Raw genomic sequence first — 23,016 nt, forward strand, 5'->3', positions numbered from 1 at the left:
TTATGTTAACACCACTAATTAATGTTAGCTGTCTTAATTATTTAGCGCAATGCTAGCATGCATCTACCGTAATTCGATATTTAACCAAGGTAGCCTATTGTAGCTACTGCAAAATATTGATCGCGACCTGTTTACAAATCTGGTTAAAAAGATAAAGGTGAGCTGTTATTTATAGATATGAATTATTTCTCATGCATCTAATGGCTTACAGCTACCTGTAAAGCATCTAAACGTACAGAGTAAGGGAGGTTGACTGCTAAATACAGTACATTAAGGCAGCCACCAGTCTTTGGATAGCTCTCATAAGTGAGTTATTGTATATGGCATTAATATTCTAACCATCACACATAGGATATATAGGTACACAAACACACTGCTTAAATAAAACACTAAGCCTACAAAGTATTTTTTTTAAGATATTGTAGGCAACTGCTAGCTAGCTAGATAATGTCAGCAACTGCTAGCTAGCTGCTTGCTCAAATTCAAACCAACGTCTTCTCTAAACTGGCAAGCTAGGAGCAGCCTCTGTTCAATGATTGGCAATTCATCACGCGTGCAATGCATGTAAGCGAATATGGTCTCAATAGTATGTTTCAAGTATAGGCTACAGCCGAAACCTCGTTATGTTTTGATCAATAGTAATCGAGTTGATAAGCGTGTCTTGTCTGAACAATACGCAACTGTGAGGTGCGCGAATGGACAGAGCGGCCAGCTGCCAATCAGTCAACTTGCGTATGCATCCTGACTTCATCAGTCGGCGCTGATTTTGAGCATAACATTCTATTTTCAGTATTCATGGCTTTCAATGTATTAAAATATCTGCTATGTTGAGGACATACACAGGTGTAGGCTATTATTTGATTTGTCTACCCGTTTGAACGAGTACCAGTAGACCGCGGGGCCTCGGGAGAGGCAGACAACCGCATTGGTTTATCAATGAAAGCTCAGCTCGTTCGGAGGAGAGCGGATAGATTTGTGTTGCATCTCGAATATAATAATATTAATATTATCATTGATAAATAAACCGATGCGGTTGTAAACTGTCGTTCCGCTGCGAGGGCCAGCCCGACGTGCACGAATACACCTGTACAAATGCAAATTAAATGTCCTCTCAAAATGCTGACAAAAGTTTGATTTCCAACGCAGCCTCCATTGGTGGGCCAATAGAAGTTAAACACACTATTAAACATATTTGTGGACAGTTTTAATAATAAAAACAAAAAGAATGGTATGTAGGTTTGTATAATAAAAATGAATAGTAATAATAGATAAACTTGAATTTCATAATTTGTGTGTTACATTTCTGACCACTGGTTAGTTCTAGATTTTATTGATATACATTTCAGTAGTTTGCATATGTAGAGGTAAACCTTGATAATCTTTGAACCATACATGATAGCACCATGGGGCTTGGACTACTGTCAATCTATTAGCCTATCTATTTTAATCTAAAGTGTAAGCAAAATGATTTCCTGAAGCATATCCTCCATTATTTATGAAATGGTAACATGTAAGCTAATAAGGTGACATGGTAACACAGACTGTGCGCGCGTAGCGCGCAATTTTTTTTTTTGAGCACCGAAGACCCATTTTGACCCAGGAAAAACCCTGGCATTTGGTGTCCGGTACATGATGAGATGGATTGATGTCCGCGGTGAAGTTAGCTTGATATAGGACAATTGTTTGACAATTAATGACATTTACGACATAGCTGGATCTATCACTGTTATCTCATTGAAAGTCGAATAAACTAACTGCACATGATTGTTGTCAAATTGTAAATAAGTGTTGGAACATGACATCAAACTTAAGGCATATTGAATGGCCTACAGTTGTTGCATTCAACTGTTTATTCTGCGTCCATCTGGCACGGAGAAGGCATTTCAGAATAAAAGTCCCGTCCTGAATTCATGCATATTGAAGGGTAATTGACAAGAGGCGGCATGTCCTTTACGAAAATTAAGGCTATGCGAGTTTGCACTGCCACTCGATTGATTTAGAGATTGTCTGTTTATTGGACTAGTAAATTAGTCCAAAATAAAATTTTAACCTAATAAATTATATCCATACTGAAAGTAAACCATATCTCATTTCTTATTCTGATACATACAAATTATGTTATGAAAAGCATTGTTTAATTTTGTCCGGAAAAAAATATACCTTTCCGGTAACTGTTTTACATCTACCAGCCACTCAAGTTAATTCTGTGCCCTGGACGATTGCCCACAACGCCTAGCCCTTACAGTCTGAGCTGAGGGAGTATTGATTGATCCCTCTCTTATCCTTTCCTCACTTTCTCTCTCTCTCTCTCTCCCTCTCTCTCTCTCCTGGAGTTTATTTTTAATCCAGCACCAATGCAGCAGTCCTGTGCAGAGCCCGATGCCTCCTTACACCTCTCTGCGCTGATGTCATCCTCAGCTCTAGAGCAGAGATAGTGAGGTCATGACCTTACAAACCCTGAGATGTGACCCCCTTTAGGCTCATAATCTTTAGATGAGAGAGGTCAGCGCTTTTAGGAAGCAGAGATAGTGAGGTCATAACCTTACGACGCTTAGATGTGACCCCTTTAGGCTCATAATCCTTAGCTGAGTAGGTCCGCACTTGCAGGAAGCGGAACTAGTGTGGGAATGGTCTTGGGAAGATAATAGACTGGTTTGATTTTCCAAATTGGTTTTCCAGTTTGCAGAAAGAGGATCGAGTGATTGAGGGCGGGGGTGACAGATTGAGTCGAGTCTTACTTCATGGAACGGTTGCTGCTTTTTTCTCCCCAAGGCTTTTTACTGCAGCTCTTCTGCGCTTGTGATCAACGCTCAGTGACACTACGTGTTCTGAGCGGCCACCTCCCGTCAGAGTGACTTGCGGTCCAGAGAAGGGTAAGGTCGAAGGTCATGTCACTGCGGGGGCTGTTTGGGAGTCGGCGATTTGACTTTGAAGATGGCACCACCAGCACCAGCACCAGCACGCGTCACGAGCTGAGACGCACACAGAAGAAGACTGAGTGTTCTGTCTGCTGGTGTGCAGTATGCTTGTGGCCGAATCACATCAAATAGCCCAGATCCTGTTGATTTGCAACACAAGAGGTCTCGCTCTGTCTCTGTCTCTGTCTGTTTCTCTGTCTGTTTCTCTATTCCTCTTTTTTCAACATCACCGCAGATGACTGACACCCTCATGCCATGGGACTTTTGAATCTTTCTTTTTTCTGTTCTTCATTGGAGGCTTTTTGTGAAAGTTCTACCGGAAGACTTGCGCGTGGATATTCACTAGATTTAACCTTTTTACTGCAGCCTTGAAACCATTTATATAGTGTGTTGCTTTTAGTGTGTCAGTGCTTTCAGGTAGTTCTCCACCATCCCTATACCCACCGTGGGGGGGGGGGGGCACACATTCACAAAGAGCATCTGCATATAAATCCATACAATTTGATGACCTAGCCTATTCACTGTATATTCACTGTTTAACAGATCTTTCTGCTAGAGGATGAGGGGTGACGTACCTGACTTCAGCAGGTTTTGTGATTATGTCCACTGTTCTCACTCGCCAGGCTTGCCCACCCGCCCTGGTCTTGCCCACCCGCCCTGGTGTTGGTGTTACCTCGCAGCGGGCAGTGCCCAGCACAGGGGGAGTATGGGAGGCTGGCGCCACCAACGCCTCTGCCTGAGCGAAAGGGAACTGGGAAGATGGTGGGAGAGGGAGGGAGAGAGAGGGGGAAAGACAGAGAGAAAGAGGGAGAGAATCCGAGAGAAAGAGGGAGAGAAACCGAGAGAAAGAGGGAGAGAAACCGAGAGAAAGAGGGAGAGAAACCGAGAGAAAGACAGAGAGGAGGGAGAAAGAGGGAGAAAGACAGAGAGAAAGACAGAGGGAAAGACAGAGAAGGAGAGAGAGAGAGAGAGAAAGAGGGAGAGAGAGGGAGAAAGTCAGAGAGAAAGAGGGAGAGACCGAGAGAAAGATGGAGAGAGGGAGAAAGACAGAGAAAGAGGGAGAGAGAGGGGTAAAGACAGACAAAGAGGGAGAGAGAGGGAAAAAGACAGAGAGAAAGAGGGAGAGAGACCGAGAGAAAAAGGGAGAGAGAGGGGGAAAGACAGAGAGAAAGACGCAGAGGGAGGGCTTCCCCAGAATCCAGTGAAATCTGGGACACTCTGGGCCTCAGATGCTGCTGTGTTTCTCATGTGTAGAGGCTGCATCCAGAGCTCTGATTCAGACTAACTATCTACCATGCCTCTTTGGTACAGGCAGTGTTGATATGATCATGTTCTTGGATACGTGCTGTGTTGGCCACGCATTATATTGCATAACTAGCCTACAGTGTAGCTACACCATGAAGGACAGCGTAACATTGCAATACCACCCGGTACCTCTATAGGCTTCATCTCTCCAGATGCTTTTGGCAGCAGAGGGGTTGGTGTGTAATGATGGAAGGGGTAGTGTGTTATGGCATAAGGGTGACAATGAAGTGATAATCATACAATGGTGTAAAGGTAAGTGTATGTATGAGCTCATTCAACAGACTGGTGCGGTCAATATGCGGGTTTGTTTTATAAAACTACCGGTACATAAAATACTGGAATGCAGTTTATATAGTATATGGTGTGGTTAATAGTCAGGAAAATATGATTAGTATCCCACCTTCTTCCCATTCTCCTCCCTTCCACTAGTAGCGCTAAGCTCACATTACCCCTTAGGTACATTATCCATAGAGGGTGGAGAGCTCTAAGCTCACATTACCCCTTAGGTACATGATCCATAGAGGGTGGATAGCTCTAAGCTCACACGCATTCTCAGCTATAGGCATACTAGGACCACGGACAGCTCCCGAGCCAAAGGCTTTTATCAGCACTCTAAATCAAGCATGCCGATGGGCAAACTAGTGAGATGGTGTTAAGGTCTGTCTGTATAATAGTGGGGGTGTGTGGCGTTGACAACTCCTGTGGTCTTAAAGTGCTGAGCTTTAGAACACTTCATTTCCTGTGATCATGCGCGATGTGGTGTCAGTTATGTAAGAGAGCACGTATGCACACACACTCACTCACACACACACACACACACACACACTCACAAACACAAAAATATACAGGGATGCTCAAGCACTGTATGCAAGAGAGAGAATGCATGACACACATACACTTCTCACACACTCAATCGTCATCTCTGTCTCGGTCTCTCCCTCTCTCTCTCACACACACACATGCACACACACACACACACACACACACACGCACACACGCACACACATATACACAAAACGGGAACAGCTACACAAACAGGCACAGTGCAGTCAGGGACACACATGCCTCATATTTCTAAATGTGTTATGCAGACCGTAGCAGAAAGGCAGTATTGATGTAGTGCATTGTTAAGGACAATCCTTTTCGTATAGTCATTACAGCCCTTCAGCACCAAGCACACAACATGATGACTGAGGTCAACTCCCCAGCACTGTGTGTGTGCCCTGTGTGTTCGCCTGCGTGTGTGTGTGTGTGTGTGTGTGTGTGTGTGTGTGTGTGTGTGTGTGTGTGTGTGTGTGTGTGTGTGTGTGTGTGTGTGTGTGTGTGTGTGTGTGTGTGTGTGTGTGTGTGTGTGTGTGTGTGTGTGGGGTGGTGGTGGTGGGGTGGTCAGGAGTAAAACTCTTTAAATCAGCTTGATCATCAGCCAGGACAGTACGCACTTGTGCATCTATCATAGGAAAGGACATACTGCACTGTGTATGTGTGTGTGTGTGTCTGTGTGTGTGTGATGAAGTAGGCCCACGCAAGCAGCATTCACCACAACACTGCAGTTTGCATCGGTAGAACTCTTATCTCTTTTTCTCTCTCTGTCTCTCTCTCTCTCTCTCTCTCTCTCTCTCTCTCTCTCTCTCTCTCCTTCTACCCCTTTCTCTCTCTCTCTCTCCTTCTACCCCTTTCTCTCTATCCTTTCTCTGTCTCTGCACTATTTACCTGTTTGTGGCCGCAGATGCAGAGCTTCATCAGAGGGTATCGGCGGCCTCTGAGTCTGGACCAGCTTTATGGAGTTGGAATAGAGTCTGGACCAGGTTTATGGGGGTAGAATAGCTTAAAGATTCACAATTGTGTTTCCTGATTTACATAAAAATGTCACACGATACACAAATGGAGAGACTTTTACATTTATCACAGACTAACAAACGTGCATTTACAAACCGCTCGCCATTTTGAACATCCCTGCATTTAGTGGAGGATGTGGCTTGATTCAGAAATACATTTGTTTTCAAAAGGACATTATCTGCAGCCTATCACATGAACGTAAATGAGAGGGTATCGCTGAATGTGACTCTATTACATTACATCTGCAAAGTGTCCAGTTTTCTGGATTACTACCACTACAACATCATAGTGGACATATGCATACAACCGATTACACGAAGTATAGAGTTAGAGAAATTGTAAGAGACACAAATGGCGAGCAGTTCTTAATTGCACTTTGGAGATACGTTTGTGAATCGTGTGACATTTATTTGTGAGTTTTGAAACTCCATACAGGTTCAGCCCAGATCTGGCCCTGATGCGGTTCAGATCTGGCCCTGATGCGGCGCTGATCTGGCCCTGATGCGGCTGCGATCAGGCTCTCAGTGAGTGCGCTGCAGTGAATGCACTGCTGTGATGTGGTCAGAAGAGAGGCTGCAGTGCTGGTGTGGTGTGGTGTGGTGTGGTGTGGTGTCACGCTGTGTAGGTAGAAATAGAGTGCTTACATAAGGAAGTGTGAAGAGCTAGGACTTGATGTATGTGCTTGTATCTGTGTGTCTCTCTCTCTCTCTGTGTGTGTGTGTGTGTGTGTGTGTGTGTGTGTGTGTGTGTGTGTGTGTGTGTGTGTGTGTGTGTGTGTGTGTGTGTGTGTGTGTGTGTGTGTGTGCCTGCGTGCACGCTCACACATCCTTCTGGCTGTTTCTGTTCGTGTGCCTGTGCCTGTGTGTGTGTGGTTATGCCTTTGTTTACTCATTAACTTAGTGAGTTATTGGGTGCTGTTTTATGTGTGCCTGCCCTCCTCTGTAATCAAGGGCTCTGCGTCTCTGAAAAGGACACAGACACGCTTGACTTCACTGCTACTCTTAGCCCACGCCCCCTACACTCACACACTTTATTTCTGTCTCTGTCTCTCTCTCTTTCTCTCCCCTCTCTCTCTTTCTCCCTCATTCTTTCTTTCTCTCCTCTCTTTCTCTATGCCCCTTCTCTCTTCTCTTCTCTCTGTACCCTCCTTCCTTTCTCCACCCACCATCTCTCTTTTCTTTGCCATTATTGGTGTATCTTTTCTTTTTCTCGACCTCTTGACTGTATCTGCCTCTCTCCATCACCACATCTCTCTGACTCTGTCTCTTTCAACCTCTCTCTCTCTCTCTCTCTCTCTCTCTGTCTCTCTCTCTCTCTCTCTCTCTCTCTCTCTCCATCACCACCTCTCTCTGACTGTCTCTTTCACCCTCTCTCTCTCTCTCTGTCTCTCTCTCACTGTCTCTCTCTCTCTCCCTCACCACCTCTCTCTCTCTGTGTCTCTCTCTCTCTCTCCCTCACCACCACTCCCTTTCTTTCTCTCCACTCCATCTCTCTCTCTCTCTCTCTCTCTCTCTCTCTCTCTCTCTCTCTGGTGCGTGGGACTCCCTTACCTACACATTATTAACCCCTTCCATGCCAACCTGCCGCAGTATTCATTTCCCTCTCCCTTTTCAGCTTTTTGCTGGAGTTTCCTAGTGTGTGTTCATATGTAGGCTATGACCTAATTAAATGGGATGAAAAAGACTTGACAGACGCTCACAACCTCATTGACACACACCCCAAAAATAACTAATAAATTAACAGCCATAAAGTGGGCCGATATGAACCAGGTGGGTCTGCTTTCTGGTTGATGGATAGATGCCACGTTTAGGTTTGGACATCTAGCAAGCATTGTGATTGAAGGGGTTGCACCGTGTGTGTGTATGTGTGTGTGTGTGTGTGTGTGTGTGTGTGTGTGTGTGTGTTGGAGTGTGTCTTGTGAGCATCAGTCTTAGGCTAATGATGACTGAGGAGATGCAAGGATCAGCATCAAACTGTGTGTGTGGGTGACTGTGTGTGTGTTTGTTTGTTTGTTTGTGTGTGTTTATACTGTATGTGTACGTAGCTGCTTATGTGTGAGCATGTGGGACTGATTTTTGGTTTTGTGTGTGCATAGCTGTTTCTGTTTATGGCTCTGTGTGTGTGTGTGTGTGTGTGTGTGTGTGTGTGTGTGTGTGTGTTCAATGATCTGTGTTATAGCTGTGAATCTGCTCTGGTGAAGCCCACAGTCTGAAGCCACCGCAGTGCTGCAGCCAGTACCTCTCTCTCTCTCTCTTTCACTGTGTTTCTCTTTCTCTTTCTCTCTCTCTCTCTCTCTGTCTCTCTTACTGTCGTACTCTCTCTTTCACTGTTTCTCTCTACTCTCTATCTCTCTCTCTCTCTCTCACTGTTTCTCCTACTCTCTCTCACTGTCTCTCTTCTCTAACACTGTACCATACAATAGTATCACCAAAGCAGCCATCAGGCGTGACAGATAGTGAAAATCAAAGTGCTTACCTTGAGAAAAGAATTTGACCAGTGGCCCAGCCATAGTTTGTGTCCCTCTTTCTCTCTCCTTCCACATTCTCTTGGTCATGTTTGTTCCTGTCTTGTTGCCTCCTCGCTATCTCCCCTGCTCTGTGTCTTCATCACATTGCCTCTCTACCTTCTTCTTGCTCTTGTCTCCCGCTTTCCTAGCTGCCTGTCTGTCTGCTCTGTAGGGGGTGTTCCGCGCTGTCTGTCTGACTGCCTGTCTGTCTGCAGGGGGTGTTCCGCGCTGTCTGTCTGACTGCCTGTCTGTCTGCTCTGTAGGGAGTGTTCCCCGCTGTCTGTCTGACTGCCTGTCTGTCTGCTCTGTAGGGGGTGTTCCCCGCTGTCTGTCTGACTGCCTGTCTGTCTGCTCTGTAGGGAGTGTTCCACGCTGTCTGTCTGCTCTGTAGGGAGTGTTCCCCGCTGTCTGTCTGACTGCCTGTCTGTCTGCTCTGTAGGGAGTGTTCCGCGCTGTCTGTCTGTCTGCCTGTCTGCCTGCCTGTCTGTCTGCTCTGGAGGGAGTGTTCCGCGCTGTCTGTCTTTCTGCCTGTCTGTCTGCTCTGTAGGGAGTGTTCCGCGCTGTCTGTCTGTCTGACTGCCTGTCTGTCTGACTGCAGGGGGTGTTCCGCGCTGTCTGTCTGACTGCCTCTGTCTGACTGCCTGTCTGTCTGCTCTGGAGGGAGTGTTCCGCGCTGTCTGTCTGCCTGTCTGTCTGCTCTGGAGGGAGTGTTCCGCGCTGTCTGTCTGCCTGTCTGTCTGCTCTGTAGGGAGTGTTCCACGCTGTCTGACAGGTCTGGGTTGCCGTGCGTAATCTCCTTTAATTTCCTAATCCCGCCCTTCTTCAAAACCAGAGGAGTCGTGACGAGAGCCAGATTACAACTCTGTAACTCAGCACAACAGTGGATTAGCCTTCACTAAACATATTACTTTTTAATGAAACATTTTTATTGAAATGTATTTCATTTTTTTCCTCGAACTTCCTAAATCATTTACAGTCACTTTTTAGAGGCTGATTTATGTGTCAGTGTTTGACGATTTTGGTAAACAAACCTGGGTTCAATGTAAGGTTAAGGCTCATGCCCTATGTATTTACTACGGAGTTAGCGATTCATTTTAAGTAGATGAATTAGTACATTGTAGTTATTACTCAATTATTACACATATTGTACATATGAAGTTGGGGTTAAAGGTGCAGTTCTCGGTCCTGGCAAAAGGCTGTTGATATTTGAGCTCAACAGCCAATCAATTACACCTTTCCCTTCCGTGCTCCTGAAGCAATGTTGTTCATTGGCTGGAATAGTGTATGGCTCGGTCCAAGACACTTCCAACAACACCACAGAACGTCTCTTTGTCCCTCGGTTTCTTTGCAGGGCGAGTGCGATCGTCAGTAGGCCCTTCTTGTGACAGCAGAGCAAACAGGCACGGGAGGTGTAGAGCGAGGGGAGACAAAAACATTGATCGGGGATAGCGTCATTCTCTCGGACAAATTAAAAAACTAAAATGCTAAAATTGGGTTGCCAGGTATACTTTGGCGGCCGTTAAATATACCTGGGCGGCCCGCCAAAGTAAAGTCTGTGTGTCGGAAACCCTGGGATACTAACCCTAGACTGCACCATTGGGATTAGGATTGGGATTAGGGTTAGCAATGTGTGACGATATGTACTACCTTGAGAATATTTTATTGAAACCCTTCATTACTTTACATGAACTCACTGTTCCTATAATTCAAATAAAGTATGACTTAAAGATTGACCACAATGCACCACTCAGGCCAAAATTAAAACAAGGCTGTGTCATGCAGAGACTTCCCACTGCACAAGTGGTAGGACCAGACATCTTAACTGTTTACACTACACTAATTACAGCAATTTATCGGACACGGCTCATTAACAAGCACCAGCCTGACCCCAGACGAGCCACCTCATTGGCCAGTAAGGGTCCAGTTTACCCAGGGTGCATTGCAGTCATTTTTGATGTGGTGATGTGTTGTAGTGGCAGTTAGCCACAGCCAATATCATTTACATTCACACGTAAAACAAATAGTCTCTGTTTAAGAATACGAGGATACATTTGGGAGTTCATCTTCCCTTTTCACATATGTTGTAGGGTATCTCTCTCTCTCTCTCTCTCTCAGTCTCTCTATCCCTTCTTTATATGTATTTTTTTCCCCCTGACAGTTGAGAGTCTGCTCAATCTGGCTCTATTCTTTATTCCCCCATGTCTTTCTCCCCTTCTCTCTCTCGCTCTCTCTCTCCTTCCCTTTCTATCTTCATCTTCATCTCTCTCTGCCTTTCTCTTCCTGTCGGTAGTGGGAGGGCAGTAAGAATTAAATGAGTCTTAGAAAAGAAAAACCCTAATTTCAGCTGTCATCCATGGCGGCCTGACTGTGTGTGTGTGTGTGTGTGTGTGTGTGTGTGTGTGTGTGTGTGTGTGTGTGTGTGTGTGTGTGTGTGTGTGTGTGCATGTGTATGTGTGCGCGCAGACATGTCAGTGTGTCTATGTGTGTTTGTGACAAGGAGTTTTTGAGTGTGTCTGAATGTGGTCAAGTGTGTATGGGTGTGCACGCGTACGTGTGCATGTTTGATTGTGGGTGTACTGTGTGTGTGTGTGTGTGTGTCTGAGTATGTGCGAGGTGCTGATTGATGTGAGGACAAAGTCACCTTGATCTGAGAGGAGGACTCGTTGCCACGCCGACACGCCTGATGGCTCCATTAGCACAGCTGTTTCCCCCGAGTTAAACGAGCGATGAAATAGAGAGAGGGAAAGAGAGAGGGGTGGCCACCGAGGTGCCTGTGTGAGCTTGAGGACCCCCTCTCTCCCTGCGACTGCAACGAGAAGCACTCTCACAGTGACCCTCCTCTGCTGGTGAATAATTCAGCTTTACCCAAAAAGACTTCTGCACGAGGCCCAGTCTCAAAATATCCACCGCAGCTCCATGCAGGCATGCAGACAGTGTATCTCTCACGCCCCCACAGGAGGTTATATGTTATGGTGGTAAAGACAAGCGTTTTAGATGTACTCAATCTGATGGTTCTATATGTCTGTGTGCTGATTCTGTAGACTACAGTAATACTTGTTTCTCTGTTCCAATAAAGCCCTCTTCAGCTTTAGAGCAGTGCTGTAGAAGGCCTGCGTTTGGGATTTAAATACTTCCCTCCGCAGAGCACACTCTCATTTTCATTGGTCCAGCTTCTGCCCTGTTGGTTGGCCCCCTCTACTTCACACGTTGTGTCTATGCTGCTCAGCATCAGGCACGTGTGGCCAAGGGCCCTCCTCTATGCCCCCTGTGGTGTAGATGCCCCCGCTATGCCCCCTGTGGTGTGGATGCCTCCTCTATGCCCCCTGTGGTGTGGATGCCTCCTCTATGCCCCCTGTGGTGTGGATGCCTCCTCTATGCCCCCTGTGGTGTGGATGCCTCCTCTATGCCCCCTGTGGTGTAGATGCCCCCGCTATGCCCCCTGTGGTGTGGATGCCTCCTCTATGCCCCCTGTGGTGTGGATGCCTCCTCTATGCCCCCTGTGGTGTAGATGCCCCCGCTATGCCCCCTGTGGTGTGGATGCCTCCTCTATGCCCCCTGTGGTGTGGATGCCTCCTCTATGCCACCTCTATGCCCCCTGTGGTGTGGATGCCTCCTATATGCCACCTCTATGCCCCCTGTGGTGTGGATGCCTCCTCTATGCCCCCTGTGGTGTGGATGCCTCCTCTATGCCCCCTGTGGTGTGGATGCCTCCTCTATGCCCCCCTGTGGTGTGGATGCCTCCTCTATGCCCCCTGTGGTGTAGATGCCCCCGCTATGCCCCCTGTGGTGTGGATGCCTCCTCTATGCCCCCTGTGGTGTGGATGCCTCCTCTATGCCATCTCTATGCCCCCTGTGGTGTGGATGCCTCCTATATGCCACCTCTATGCCCCCTGTGGTGTGGATGCCTCCTCTATGCCCCCTGTGGTGTGGATGCCTCCTCTATGCCACCTCTATGCCCCCTATGGTGTGGATGCCTCCTCTATGCCACCTCTATGCCCCCTATGGTGTGGATGCCTCCTCTATGCCACCTCTATGCCCCCTGTGGTGTGGATGCCTCCTCTATGCCACCTCTATGCCCCCTGTGGTGTGGATGCCTCCTCTATGCCACCTCTATGCCCCCTCTATGCCCCCTGTGGTGTGGATGCCTCCTCTATGCCACCTCTATGCCCCCTGTGGTGTGGATGCTCCTGTAATCCTAAACTGCTTTCTTCATATCTCCATGAAGTGTGGGCCCCTTCTGAGCAGCCATGATGTTGTAATGACGTGTGAGCGTGTGCGGCCTCCTGCGCCTGGTCCAGAGGAGATTTGATTGGTTCAGAAGAAGAGGGCCAACCATGTAGTCTTACGTGCGGATGAGGCATGAAGGTGCAATGAGTTCACTCCCTTTCCTGCCTCTCCTTCGCCCTCTCTCCGTCTCATTGTCTCTTTTATGTCTCTTATATGTCTCTTCCTCTTTCTCCCTCCGGTCTGTCTCTGTCTGTCTGTCTGTCTGCCTCCCCTGTCTCGTCCTCTTTCATTCTGTGTCCTCCAGCTTCACCCTGCATTTTTTTCTGTGACTCTTTTCTTTCACTTCCTCTATTCAGCTGCTACTTCCTGTTGAAGACCTCAAGAGGTCAAGGAAGACCAGCAGCACCCTTCACATTCTGACCATCAAACACAACCACAGTTCCAGTTTTACAGTCCTTTTTGTGGTGTGTGTGTGTGTGTGTGTGTGTGTGTGTGTGTGTGTGTGTGTGTGTGTGTGTGTGTGTGTGTGTGTCTATTTTGTGTGGGTGTATGAGCGTGTATGTGAATGTGGTGTGTATGTATTTGTGTGTGTGTGTGTGTATGTATTTGTGTGTGTGTGTGACATACAGACCTTATCACGAATGGATCGTTGTAATGGCTTGAATGTGCTCTTCTATGCTGCTGCATTGCTGTAGAATGTCCTCTCTGGGCATTAGCACATTATCAGGCCCACGGGCTCACATTTGATCTCTCCCTCATCCTCATCTACTTGCCCCCCCCCCCCCCCCCCGCCTATCTCACACACTCGTCTTTGTCCTTTCTCTATCGCTCTCTCCTCGTTCTTTATCGCTTTGTCCTCTCTCTTCCCCACTGTTGTTTTATCTCACCTCTTTCTTTCTATCCCTCTCTCCTCTCTCTGTCCCTCTCTCCTCTCTTATCTCAACCATCTCTCCGTTCTTCTCTCTCACCCTGCACACTCTCCTATCTCCCCAGCCTGTGCTATGTCCTGTGTCATCTGTCTTTCTCCTTCTCTCTCAGCCTCTCATTCTCCCTCTCTTTCTTTCTTTCTCTCTTTATCTCTTTCCGTCTACATAGCTTTTTCCTCCCTCGTCCTCTCTCTTGCTCTCTCACACTTCCTCTCTCTCATTCTCTGCACTTCTCTCCCTCTCTCTCTCTCTCCCTCTCTCTCCCTCTCTCCCTCCCTTTCTCTCCCTCTCTCTCTTTCTCGCTCTCCCCCTCTCTCTCACTATCTCTCCGTCTCTGCCCCCCCCCTCTATCCCTCCCTCTCTCTCCCTCCCTCTCCCTCCCTTTCTCTCCCTCTCTCTCTTTCTCTCTCTCTCCCTATCTCTCCCTCTCCCTCACTCTCCCTCCGTCTCTGTCTCTCTGCAGTGTCCTGCTCAGTGGGCATAGCTCATGAATTCGATATGAGGCACAGGGCGTATTGTACAGAATGCACAGCAAGGACAGGACGGCCCAGTGAGAGCCACACTCCTGTGCCTCTGCTGTCGGTGGAGTGTGTGTGTGTGTGTGTGTGTATCATACACAGTGTATAGTGTATGGCTCGTATGTCTGTTTGAACGTGTGTGTGTGTCTATAAGTAGATTGAGGAGAAGCTTTTCTATCTACCACTACAGTGGTAATTTTATGTTTGTGTGTGTGTGTGTTTTGGATACATGCGCTTCACACCTGCTGAGCTGTGGCAGTGTGCAGTGGTGCAGGCTGTTTGCACTGTACCCGATAATGAGTGTCACAGCATCACACGTCCACACATTACAATTCACACATCCATCCCCTTGGTTCCATCTCTCTCTTTCTCTCTGTCTGTTTCTTGGTCAGTTTCGCTCTCTTTTTCTCACTATGTCTCAGTCTTACTCTCTGTTTCTCTCTCTCTCTCTCTCTCTCTCTCTCTCTCTCTCTCTCACTTGCCGCATGATTACCTCATGTGTTTTCACTTTCTTTCTCACTCCAGCTCTCCATCCCTCTTCTGTCTCTCTGAAACGGTTGTTTTGGTTCTACAGTTCATGGTAAATGGAGCTGTTGGTGAGGCCCCAGTTCTAAGTGTTCTGTTTAACCAGGCTAAAGGAGAATCGAAACGGCTCTTGAGTTGAGATACTGGTTAAATGCTCTCCTGTACCTGTTGGTTTGGATCTACAGCTTGGGTTTCACCGCAGAGGGGTACACCTGTGTAGATGGAAGGGTGTACTGGATTTGTGTGTGTGTGTGTGTGTGTGTGTGCAAGAGTGGTTGTTGCCCTAGTGGTGGAGGTCACAGCAAGCATTGAATTAGCAGCATCTCTTTCGCTCTCTCTCTCTCTCTCTTCATCGCTCTCTCTCTCTCTCTTCATCGCTCTCTCTCTCTCTCTCTTGATCTATCCTCCACTTCAGTCATCATCAGTGATATCTTTCTCTCTCTGTCTTCCTCTCTCTTTCTCAGTGGTTGCTTTTCATTTCTGCTCCTGGCTCTAAGTTCTCCACAGACGAGACCATGTAGCTGCTCGACACTGACCACTCAATAACACCCCCCCCCCCCACCCCCTGTTTCAAGCACAACCTCTATACCACACAGTTAGTCAGTGCTGCTTAATGTCAGTTAGTCAGTGCTGCTTAACGTGTATTTTAGAACAACACATTAACATGACATAACATGAGCATCTAAAGAATGATTATTGTGCACAACCAACAACAAAAAGTCCTGAGACAAACAGCTTTTCATCCTCGTTTCATGTCTCTTTTGGTTTTATGTGAGTTAGTTTGCCCATCTATTGGCTGGAATGACAAAAACACATGAACATGAAGGTCTTGCTCACCTTGCCCGGTTTAAGGAAACGCGTGTCGGTGTTAGTGTGAAGTCTGGCGTTCTGGCTGCATCATAGAGCGGTTCTGAAGGCGGTGAAGGAGTGGTGCCTAGGGAGGCTGGCAGGTTTCAGGAGTGCCGGATGCCGTACCGAGGCACCATCTGTCATTGGCGGTGACACCGTGCCGCGCAGTCTCAACTCCGACGGTGGTTTGGCATGTTTGGGTGTAGTGTGTGTTGCACAAGTATGCTCCTGTGCTTTAGCCGGTAGCGCAAGGTGGTAGCAGAATGTATACCTGTGCTGTACTGTGACGTGGATCAAGGAATCATCTAATTATATCAGTATAATGGAGACCTCGATGTGAAACTGACATGTCGTCCTGTGTGCGACTCCTTTTCTGTTCTGAGACTGAGCTGCACGTCTTTCTTGGAGTGTCTGTCACTTTCCCTCAGCTGTTGTTAGGTGTGTGTGTGTGTGTGTGTGTGTGTGTGTGTGTGTGTGTGTTAGACCCACCCTGATTTTACTGCTGCATTGCAGGGACGTGTGATGAGTATCTGCAGAGATGAAATGATATGGATACAGCCACACACACACACACACAGCGCTCTGATACAGCCACACACAGCTCTCTGATACTAAAGTCAGAGTTTCAACTGAGGAAGGAGGAGACCGTGATGAGGATCTCCCATGAGTACTGGTCCAGTAGACCCAAGAGGGATCGTTCACTTTATGTCTGGGGAAGTGTTTGGTTTTGGTCGTGATTGAAAGGTGGTGTATCCCTGGAGTTGGGGAAACCTAGTGCTGGCTGCTGGGATGGGTTTATGAAGCTGCATCTTCACTCCCAGACAGTGATGCTGGCGTTCTGGTGATCTCCGTTCTCGTACTTTATAGCGCTGTGGAAGTCATCCGTTTTCACCACAGCTGGTTCAACATCTACAGTTGGAGCAGAAAACACAAACACACAAACACAAACAACAACAACAACAAGTTACAGGGTCATCCACAATCACGTGTGCTACTGTTGAAGTCATCTGTTTTCACTGCACCTCACCTGGCATCCACCTCTGGCGTAGAGACCTCAAAAACAGTCAAACAAACCCAGGTGGCAGAGCATCATACACACAAGCGTGCCTGCCACACACACACACACACTCTCTCTCTCTCTCTCTCTCTCTCTCTCTCTCTCTCTCTCTCTCTCTCTCTCTCTCTCTCTCTCTCTCTACTCATGTCTCTCTCTCTCTCTCTCTCTCTCTCTACTCATGTCTCTCTCTGTACTCATGTCTGACTGGGTCCTCTGAGGCAGAGCTAAGAGAACAGCACCATCTAGTGGTGTCATATTGTACCCACAGTCTACTGTGCTCATACTCTGTGGACACTGCAGTCTGCTTTCTTCCATAAGTCTTTGTCAGAGGAAATCATACTAGTGTTTTTTTCAGGCAGGAAACTTTGTATACGAAGTATGTATAAATTGCACAATGACGCACATCACACCTGTCAGAGTTGAACATGCATACTTAACTGAGTTTCTCTGTGTGTTCATTGGTTCCCCAGGCCCTGTGAGGTGAGAGTCAGCCTCCTCATTGGCTCGGAGTGAGTGAGAGAGAGAGAGAGAGAGAGCGAGAGAGAGACCCTGCCCCCCACCCCCCCCCTTCGTCAGCCGGCCGTCTGTGCCCCCCCACTCCTGCGCCTCCATGTATCCCGAGTCCACCACAGACTCCCCTGCGCGCCTCTCCCTCCGACAGACCGGCTCGCCCGGAATGAACTACAGGTCAGTCCCCACAATGTGTGAGTGTGTACAGCGCACACATGCATACGTGTGTGTGTGTGTGTGTGTGTGTGTGTGCATGCGGCGCACACATGCATACATGTGCCTGAGTGTACAAGTGTGTGTGCGTGCGTGCGTGTGTGTGTGTGTGTGCGTGTGTGTACCAGGGTGTACACATGTGTGCACTGTTTGTGTTACGGCTTCTTCAGCTCCTAAAGCATCTGGTACAGATCAGCATTATTTATTTCCTCCTTTTGATCTGTACATGTCCAGAAGCTGCCATAGTTTTGGGAGGTATGTATGTATGTCACATGACTGTCTGTGTGTGTGTGTGTGTGTGTGTTTTGGGAGGTATGTATGTATGTCACATGACTGTGTGTGCTGAGCTCGTAGACTGATTTGAAAAGTCATTGTTGTTTTGTACACGTTCATTTAAGCTGCTTTTGGCAGTCTGATTCGTCAGTCATACCTTGCTGTGTGGTCAGACCTTATTAAAACAGAAAAACATGACCTTAGTGTCTGATACTCTCCTGTGTTTGTTACTTGGTGGCCGATATGGTCACATGGGCTTCTGTGGTGATGTCACAGCACTGGCTCTAACACACTGTACTGATGGGAGTCAGGTGTGTCTGTGGTGATGTCACAGCACTAGCAGCTGTAGCACACTGTACTGATGGGAGTCAGGTGGGCGGACATGTGTGACCCTCACAAGAGCCAGGATATTGTCAGAGAGAATCAGTCCTCAGAGTCCACACACACACACACACACACACACACACACACCATTGCCCTCAGGCCAATCCATAAACTGTGGTCGTCCCAGATATCAGTCAGTGATGTGGCTGTTTCTGGCCCTGAGCTGCCCCACAGTAGTGTAGGAAGGGTTACCCCTCATCTGCCCCACAGTAGTGTAGGAAGGGTTACCCCTCATCTGCCCCACAGTAGTGTAGGAAGGGTTACCCCTCATCTGCCCCACAGTAGTGTAGGAAGGGTTACCTCTGATGAGGCATTGAGCTCTAAGCTCAAGGATGAACAAACCTGTCTGCTCTTGGCGTCAGCTGCTCATTTGTCATGGAAACACAATGAAAGAAACAACAGTCGTTGTGTACGTGCGCTGCTGAAGATAAAACCTCCTTAAAACAGGTGTGCCACATCACATAGTCCCTGTTTATCACTGTCTCCCACCCTTTGAGTCCACAGAAGGCCCTGGACAACCTTCAGAAAACACTAAAGTAAGATGATGTGATGCATCGCAGAGATTGTATGGCTAAGGTGGAGGCTTTCTGTCTAGTTTAGATAGGGCCTAATCGTGGCAGGATGGGTGTGTCCGCTCCACAACTACACACCTGGCGCTGGAAAAGTACTAGCGCTTTTATAGAAATTCAATAAAAATGTAACTACAGTAGAATTACACCCAACACAGACACGTTAGGATGGTGTATGTCACTCCCTGTTCTGTCAGACTGGGCACCCTTTTGGATTGAGTTGTGCTGTCAACTACAGTATAAGAAGATAAACATTATTAGCAGTGTGCATTATTAGCAGTGTGCATTATTAGCAATGTGCATTATTAGCAGTGTGCATTATTAAAGGGAGGTCCTGCTGGTGTAGAAGTCCAGTCCAGGGTGGTTGGTCATCGGAGGGAAAGATAAAGGAACATTTTGGTCCTAATTTAATTTATATAGGCGCAGTTACATCATGATATTGTTCAAAGGGAGGTGCCCTTTGGACGGATGCACACATAGGATAGCTAGCATAGAACAAAGCCTGTAGGGACTGGTCAAACGGAATGTGCATTTCTGTCGTTGAATTTGTGTCTTCTGACCTAGTCATAACACAGGGACTTCTGTGATGAAAGTGCTGTGATGATTCAAACAAGCGATAAGTATGCTAGTCAAGTCCAACACATCAGCGCATATTATATGTAAACAGTTCAATAAATATTCTTAGAGGAATCCTTTTAAGGGGGGAGGTGTTACACCCCTCTGCACCCCCTACTGGCCTTGCAGTGGCAGTGCAGTAGCTTTTTAGGTGGTGCACGGGCATCAGTTGCTTGACTGACCACACTACGCTCTTGGGGCTGGTGCTCACCATGGTTTTTTTTGTGCTTTGCTTTTACAGTCATCCCCTTGAAGTCAATCTATACATTGATTGAAATAAAACCTTGTTTTTGTAAACTCTGTGGTCTGTCTCCACTTTGTGTGGCAGCCCTTGAGCCAGGTTGTAACACCTAGTAATCAAAATGGCTTTACTCGATGGCCGCCTTTGTTACACGTAAGTACCCGAGGTGTGTGTCTATTGAACTATGGCCCATAGACTCAGGGAATAGAACAGATGATGTAAATATTTTGGATGCCCAATACTGGGTTGCATTGTGCAGTGCAGTAGTCTTAGATAGAGATGTGTGTGTGTGTGTGTGTGTGTGTTTGTGTGTGTGTGTGTGTGTGTGTGTGTGTGTGTGTGTGTGTGTGTGTGCCCGCGCGCAGTGACTTATTCACCGATGAGTCAACTTGTCCCTGGTTGTGGAGCGATGGCTGTGGGGCTCAGAGATGTTTCATCCACTCTGACTCACCGCAGTCTTCCAGGAAGTGAAACAAACCAAACCCTTCCACCACTAGCGCTGCAGCTGCTGCTGGACATTGATGCTAGTGGCTCAGCCCTCCCCGCCCCGCCTCAGCGCTCATCTGCCTTCCTCTGACCTGCTTTCTCAGCCTTCACCAGCAGGTGGAGCTGTAGGCTTCACATGAACATGGGTGCTTGTCAGTAGTCACTCTCATTTATGCCGTGTAAAGTGAGTTTATAAAGAGAGTGTGGACAGTTTGTCAGTGGCAGTTTGCTTACATTGCATCACATGTGTTGTAATGATGCATTAACACTAGGGGGCGCTACATTATAAGGGCTCAGTAGAGTGCTCTGTGACGATGCTCATTGTTAATGGCGCCATGTGAAGAAAGAACATTGAAAAGTCGAGTTGAAGAATAGCCGATTCTCTGAAGTGTTGAGCAGAGCTCATTGAGCTTGACACGATTCTTCCAGTTTGAATGAACAGATGAGACACAGATGAGTGTAACATTACAGCATCTGTCTCATATTGTGCGTACGAGCCGTGGTTTTTGATTCTCCTTATTCAACTCAGGCACCGATTGGTCTGTATGTCTATGTGAAATGCACCAATTGGTCTGTATGTCTATGTGAAATGCACCAATTAATCTGTATGTCTATGTGAAATGCACCAATTGGTCTGTATGTCTATGCAAAATGCACGGATTAATCTGTATGTCTATGTGAAATTCACCGAGTGGTCTGTACAGTATGTCTGTGAAATGCACCGATTGGTCTGAAATGCACCGATTGGTCTGTATGTCTATGTGAAATGCATGATGGGAAGCTGTTTGCATGAATGAAATGCGTGATCTAATTTATGCCCCAGATGTTTAGATGCTGGGCCTGAAGTTGCATATGTATATGTGCATTGATGTGTGTTTGTGTGTCTGTTGTGTGTATGTGTACATATATGTATATGTGTGTGTGTGTTTGTTTGTCTGTGTAGGGTTTGTGTGTCTGTTGTGTGTGTGTGTGTGTGTGTGTGTGTTTATGTGTGTATGTGTAGATGTATATTTGTATATCTGTGTTTGCTGTGATACTGGTGGGCTCCTGGGTTTCTCCTTCTCTTAAATACATATTAACATGCATGGAAAACACACATATGCACAGATGTGCTCTTTTCTGTGTATGTAGCCTTTGCTCTGGATGCTCTTGTGTTGTGTTGTGTTGCGTGCGTGCGTGTGTGTGTGTGTGTGTGTGTGTGTGTGTGTGTGTGTGTGTGTGTGTGTGTGTGTGTGTGTGTGTGTGTGTGCGCGTGTGCGCGTGTGCGTGTTCATGTGCCGTGCATGTGTATGTTCTTTTCTCTTTAACATCTCACGGAGCTATCTCCTTTCTCCCTCCCTCTTTGTCTCTCTCTCCCCCCCCTGCTGGCCGCAGTGCGCGCTATGGAAGTCCTAAACGCCAGCTGCAGTTCTACAGGTACAGCTCTGCTTCCTGCTCTCGTGTGTGTGTGTGTGTGTGTGTGTGTGTGTGTGTGTGTGTGTGTGTGCGCGTGTGTGTGAACCTAACATCAGATAACTGTGTAAAACTGTTACAAAAACTTGAAGAACGAAACGTGGACAAAAGTCAATTCGAGTTCATAGTAAGCTCCGAAATGCCATGTGGGGTTTAACGGTGTATGACTTTGTGGATACGACAAACAAATGAATAAACAAAGCCCAACACAAAAGCAGCACTATCTCTGTGCTTCTGCGTGGGTCAGCTTGAGTGATTCCACACGCCTGCTATTGTCTTGTCAGATGTTCTTTGCACCACATCTCTGTTTGCAGTGTGTCTTGAATATAAAAGCCAGTCATCTGAATAAAATGCTAACACATGCTAACACATGCTAACACATTCCCAGTGCTTCTTTGTTAGACCTGCTTGAATAATAACTCACCACAAATAAACCAACAAACAAACGAATGACTCAATCGAAGGCTAACACCTCCTCACTTTTGCATCGACACATGGCTGACTCGGGGTCAGCTCTGATAAGCGATGCTGTGGAGCCAGAGCTGGGCCAGAACCGCTCTTCAACTTCGCTTACCAAGGTGTCTATTTTGTTGGTGGTTAGCTTGCTATCGTAAGCTAACATGCTAACGTTAGCGCAGTTGGCTGACGCCTCGCAAAAATGACGCCTCGCAAATCACCTCAGACTATACAAACGTGGCCGTCTGCGAAAAACGACCACACCGTTTCTCCACAATATTATCTTAGGACACAACACCCCCCCCCCCCCCCCCCCCCCCCCCCCCCAACACACATACACACACACACACACACACACACACACACACACACACACGCTCTCCCTGCTTGTGGCCCACGGTCCGAGCTGATATCATATTTTCATGGCTGGATATAAGTGTGTGTAGTGCTGATGGCCAAGGTAAAAGGCCTGACTCTGCTGGGCCTCTGGCAGTAATGAGTTCTCTATTGAATTTGGATTTCTCTGCTTTCTCTGCACATTTGTCTCCTTTTAAGCTCAAAGCGCTGGTCAGTCCTGCGTTGGACCGCTGCCGAAATCATCTGAAATCGATCTGCACACCCACTCACACACTCACACACTCACAATCTCTCTTTCTGACACAGGCACACACACACACACACACACACACACACACACACACACACACACACACACAGAGAGACACACTACTTTGGTTGACACTTTGAGGGGGTATCGGGAAAGGCAGCTCTGCTGTTTTCGACCATTCTCTTCAAGAGGTTGGCAGTTTGGTTTTCAGGATTATTTTTCAGAAACTACACTCTAACTGTTATGGTGGTGATCTCAGCTTCCACCTGCCATACTTAGTCTAGCCAGTAGGCTACTTGTTTGTACTTGTTTGTATGTGGAAAGTCATGGACACGGTGAATGTATGTACAGTACCAGTCAAAAGTTTGGACACACTTTCTCATTTTTTGAGAAGTTTTTTTTCTTTACTTTTATTATTTTCTACATGGTAGATAACACTTTTTTTGTTTAGAACATCATTCCATATGTGTTCTTTCATAGTTAAAATGTCTTCAGTATTAATCTACAATGTAGAACATAATAAAAGTAAAGAAAACATTTTCA

General features: G+C 47.0%; 1 protein-coding gene across 3 annotated transcripts in view; it reads left to right on the plus strand.

Moving 5' to 3' along the window:
* The window catches only part of kcnab2a (potassium voltage-gated channel subfamily A regulatory beta subunit 2a), a 138,741-nt gene that overhangs the window by 31,895 nt on the left and 83,830 nt on the right, over positions 1 to 23,016 (plus strand). For 2 of the 3 annotated variants that reach the window (XM_031567686.2, XM_031567687.2), the window contains exons 2-3: positions 17,138 to 17,354; positions 21,333 to 21,374. In XM_031567686.2, coding sequence (XP_031423546.1) covers positions 17,278 to 17,354; positions 21,333 to 21,374 — 119 coding nt within the window. In that variant the 5' untranslated portion in view covers positions 17,138 to 17,277. The remainder of the gene's footprint in view (positions 1 to 17,137; positions 17,355 to 21,332; positions 21,375 to 23,016) is intronic. The other variant, XM_031567688.2, reaches the window with a different exon arrangement.

This window comes from Clupea harengus, chromosome 5 (genome assembly GCF_900700415.2).
Source record: "Clupea harengus chromosome 5, Ch_v2.0.2, whole genome shotgun sequence".
Lineage (NCBI taxonomy): Eukaryota > Metazoa > Chordata > Actinopteri > Clupeiformes > Clupeidae > Clupea > Clupea harengus.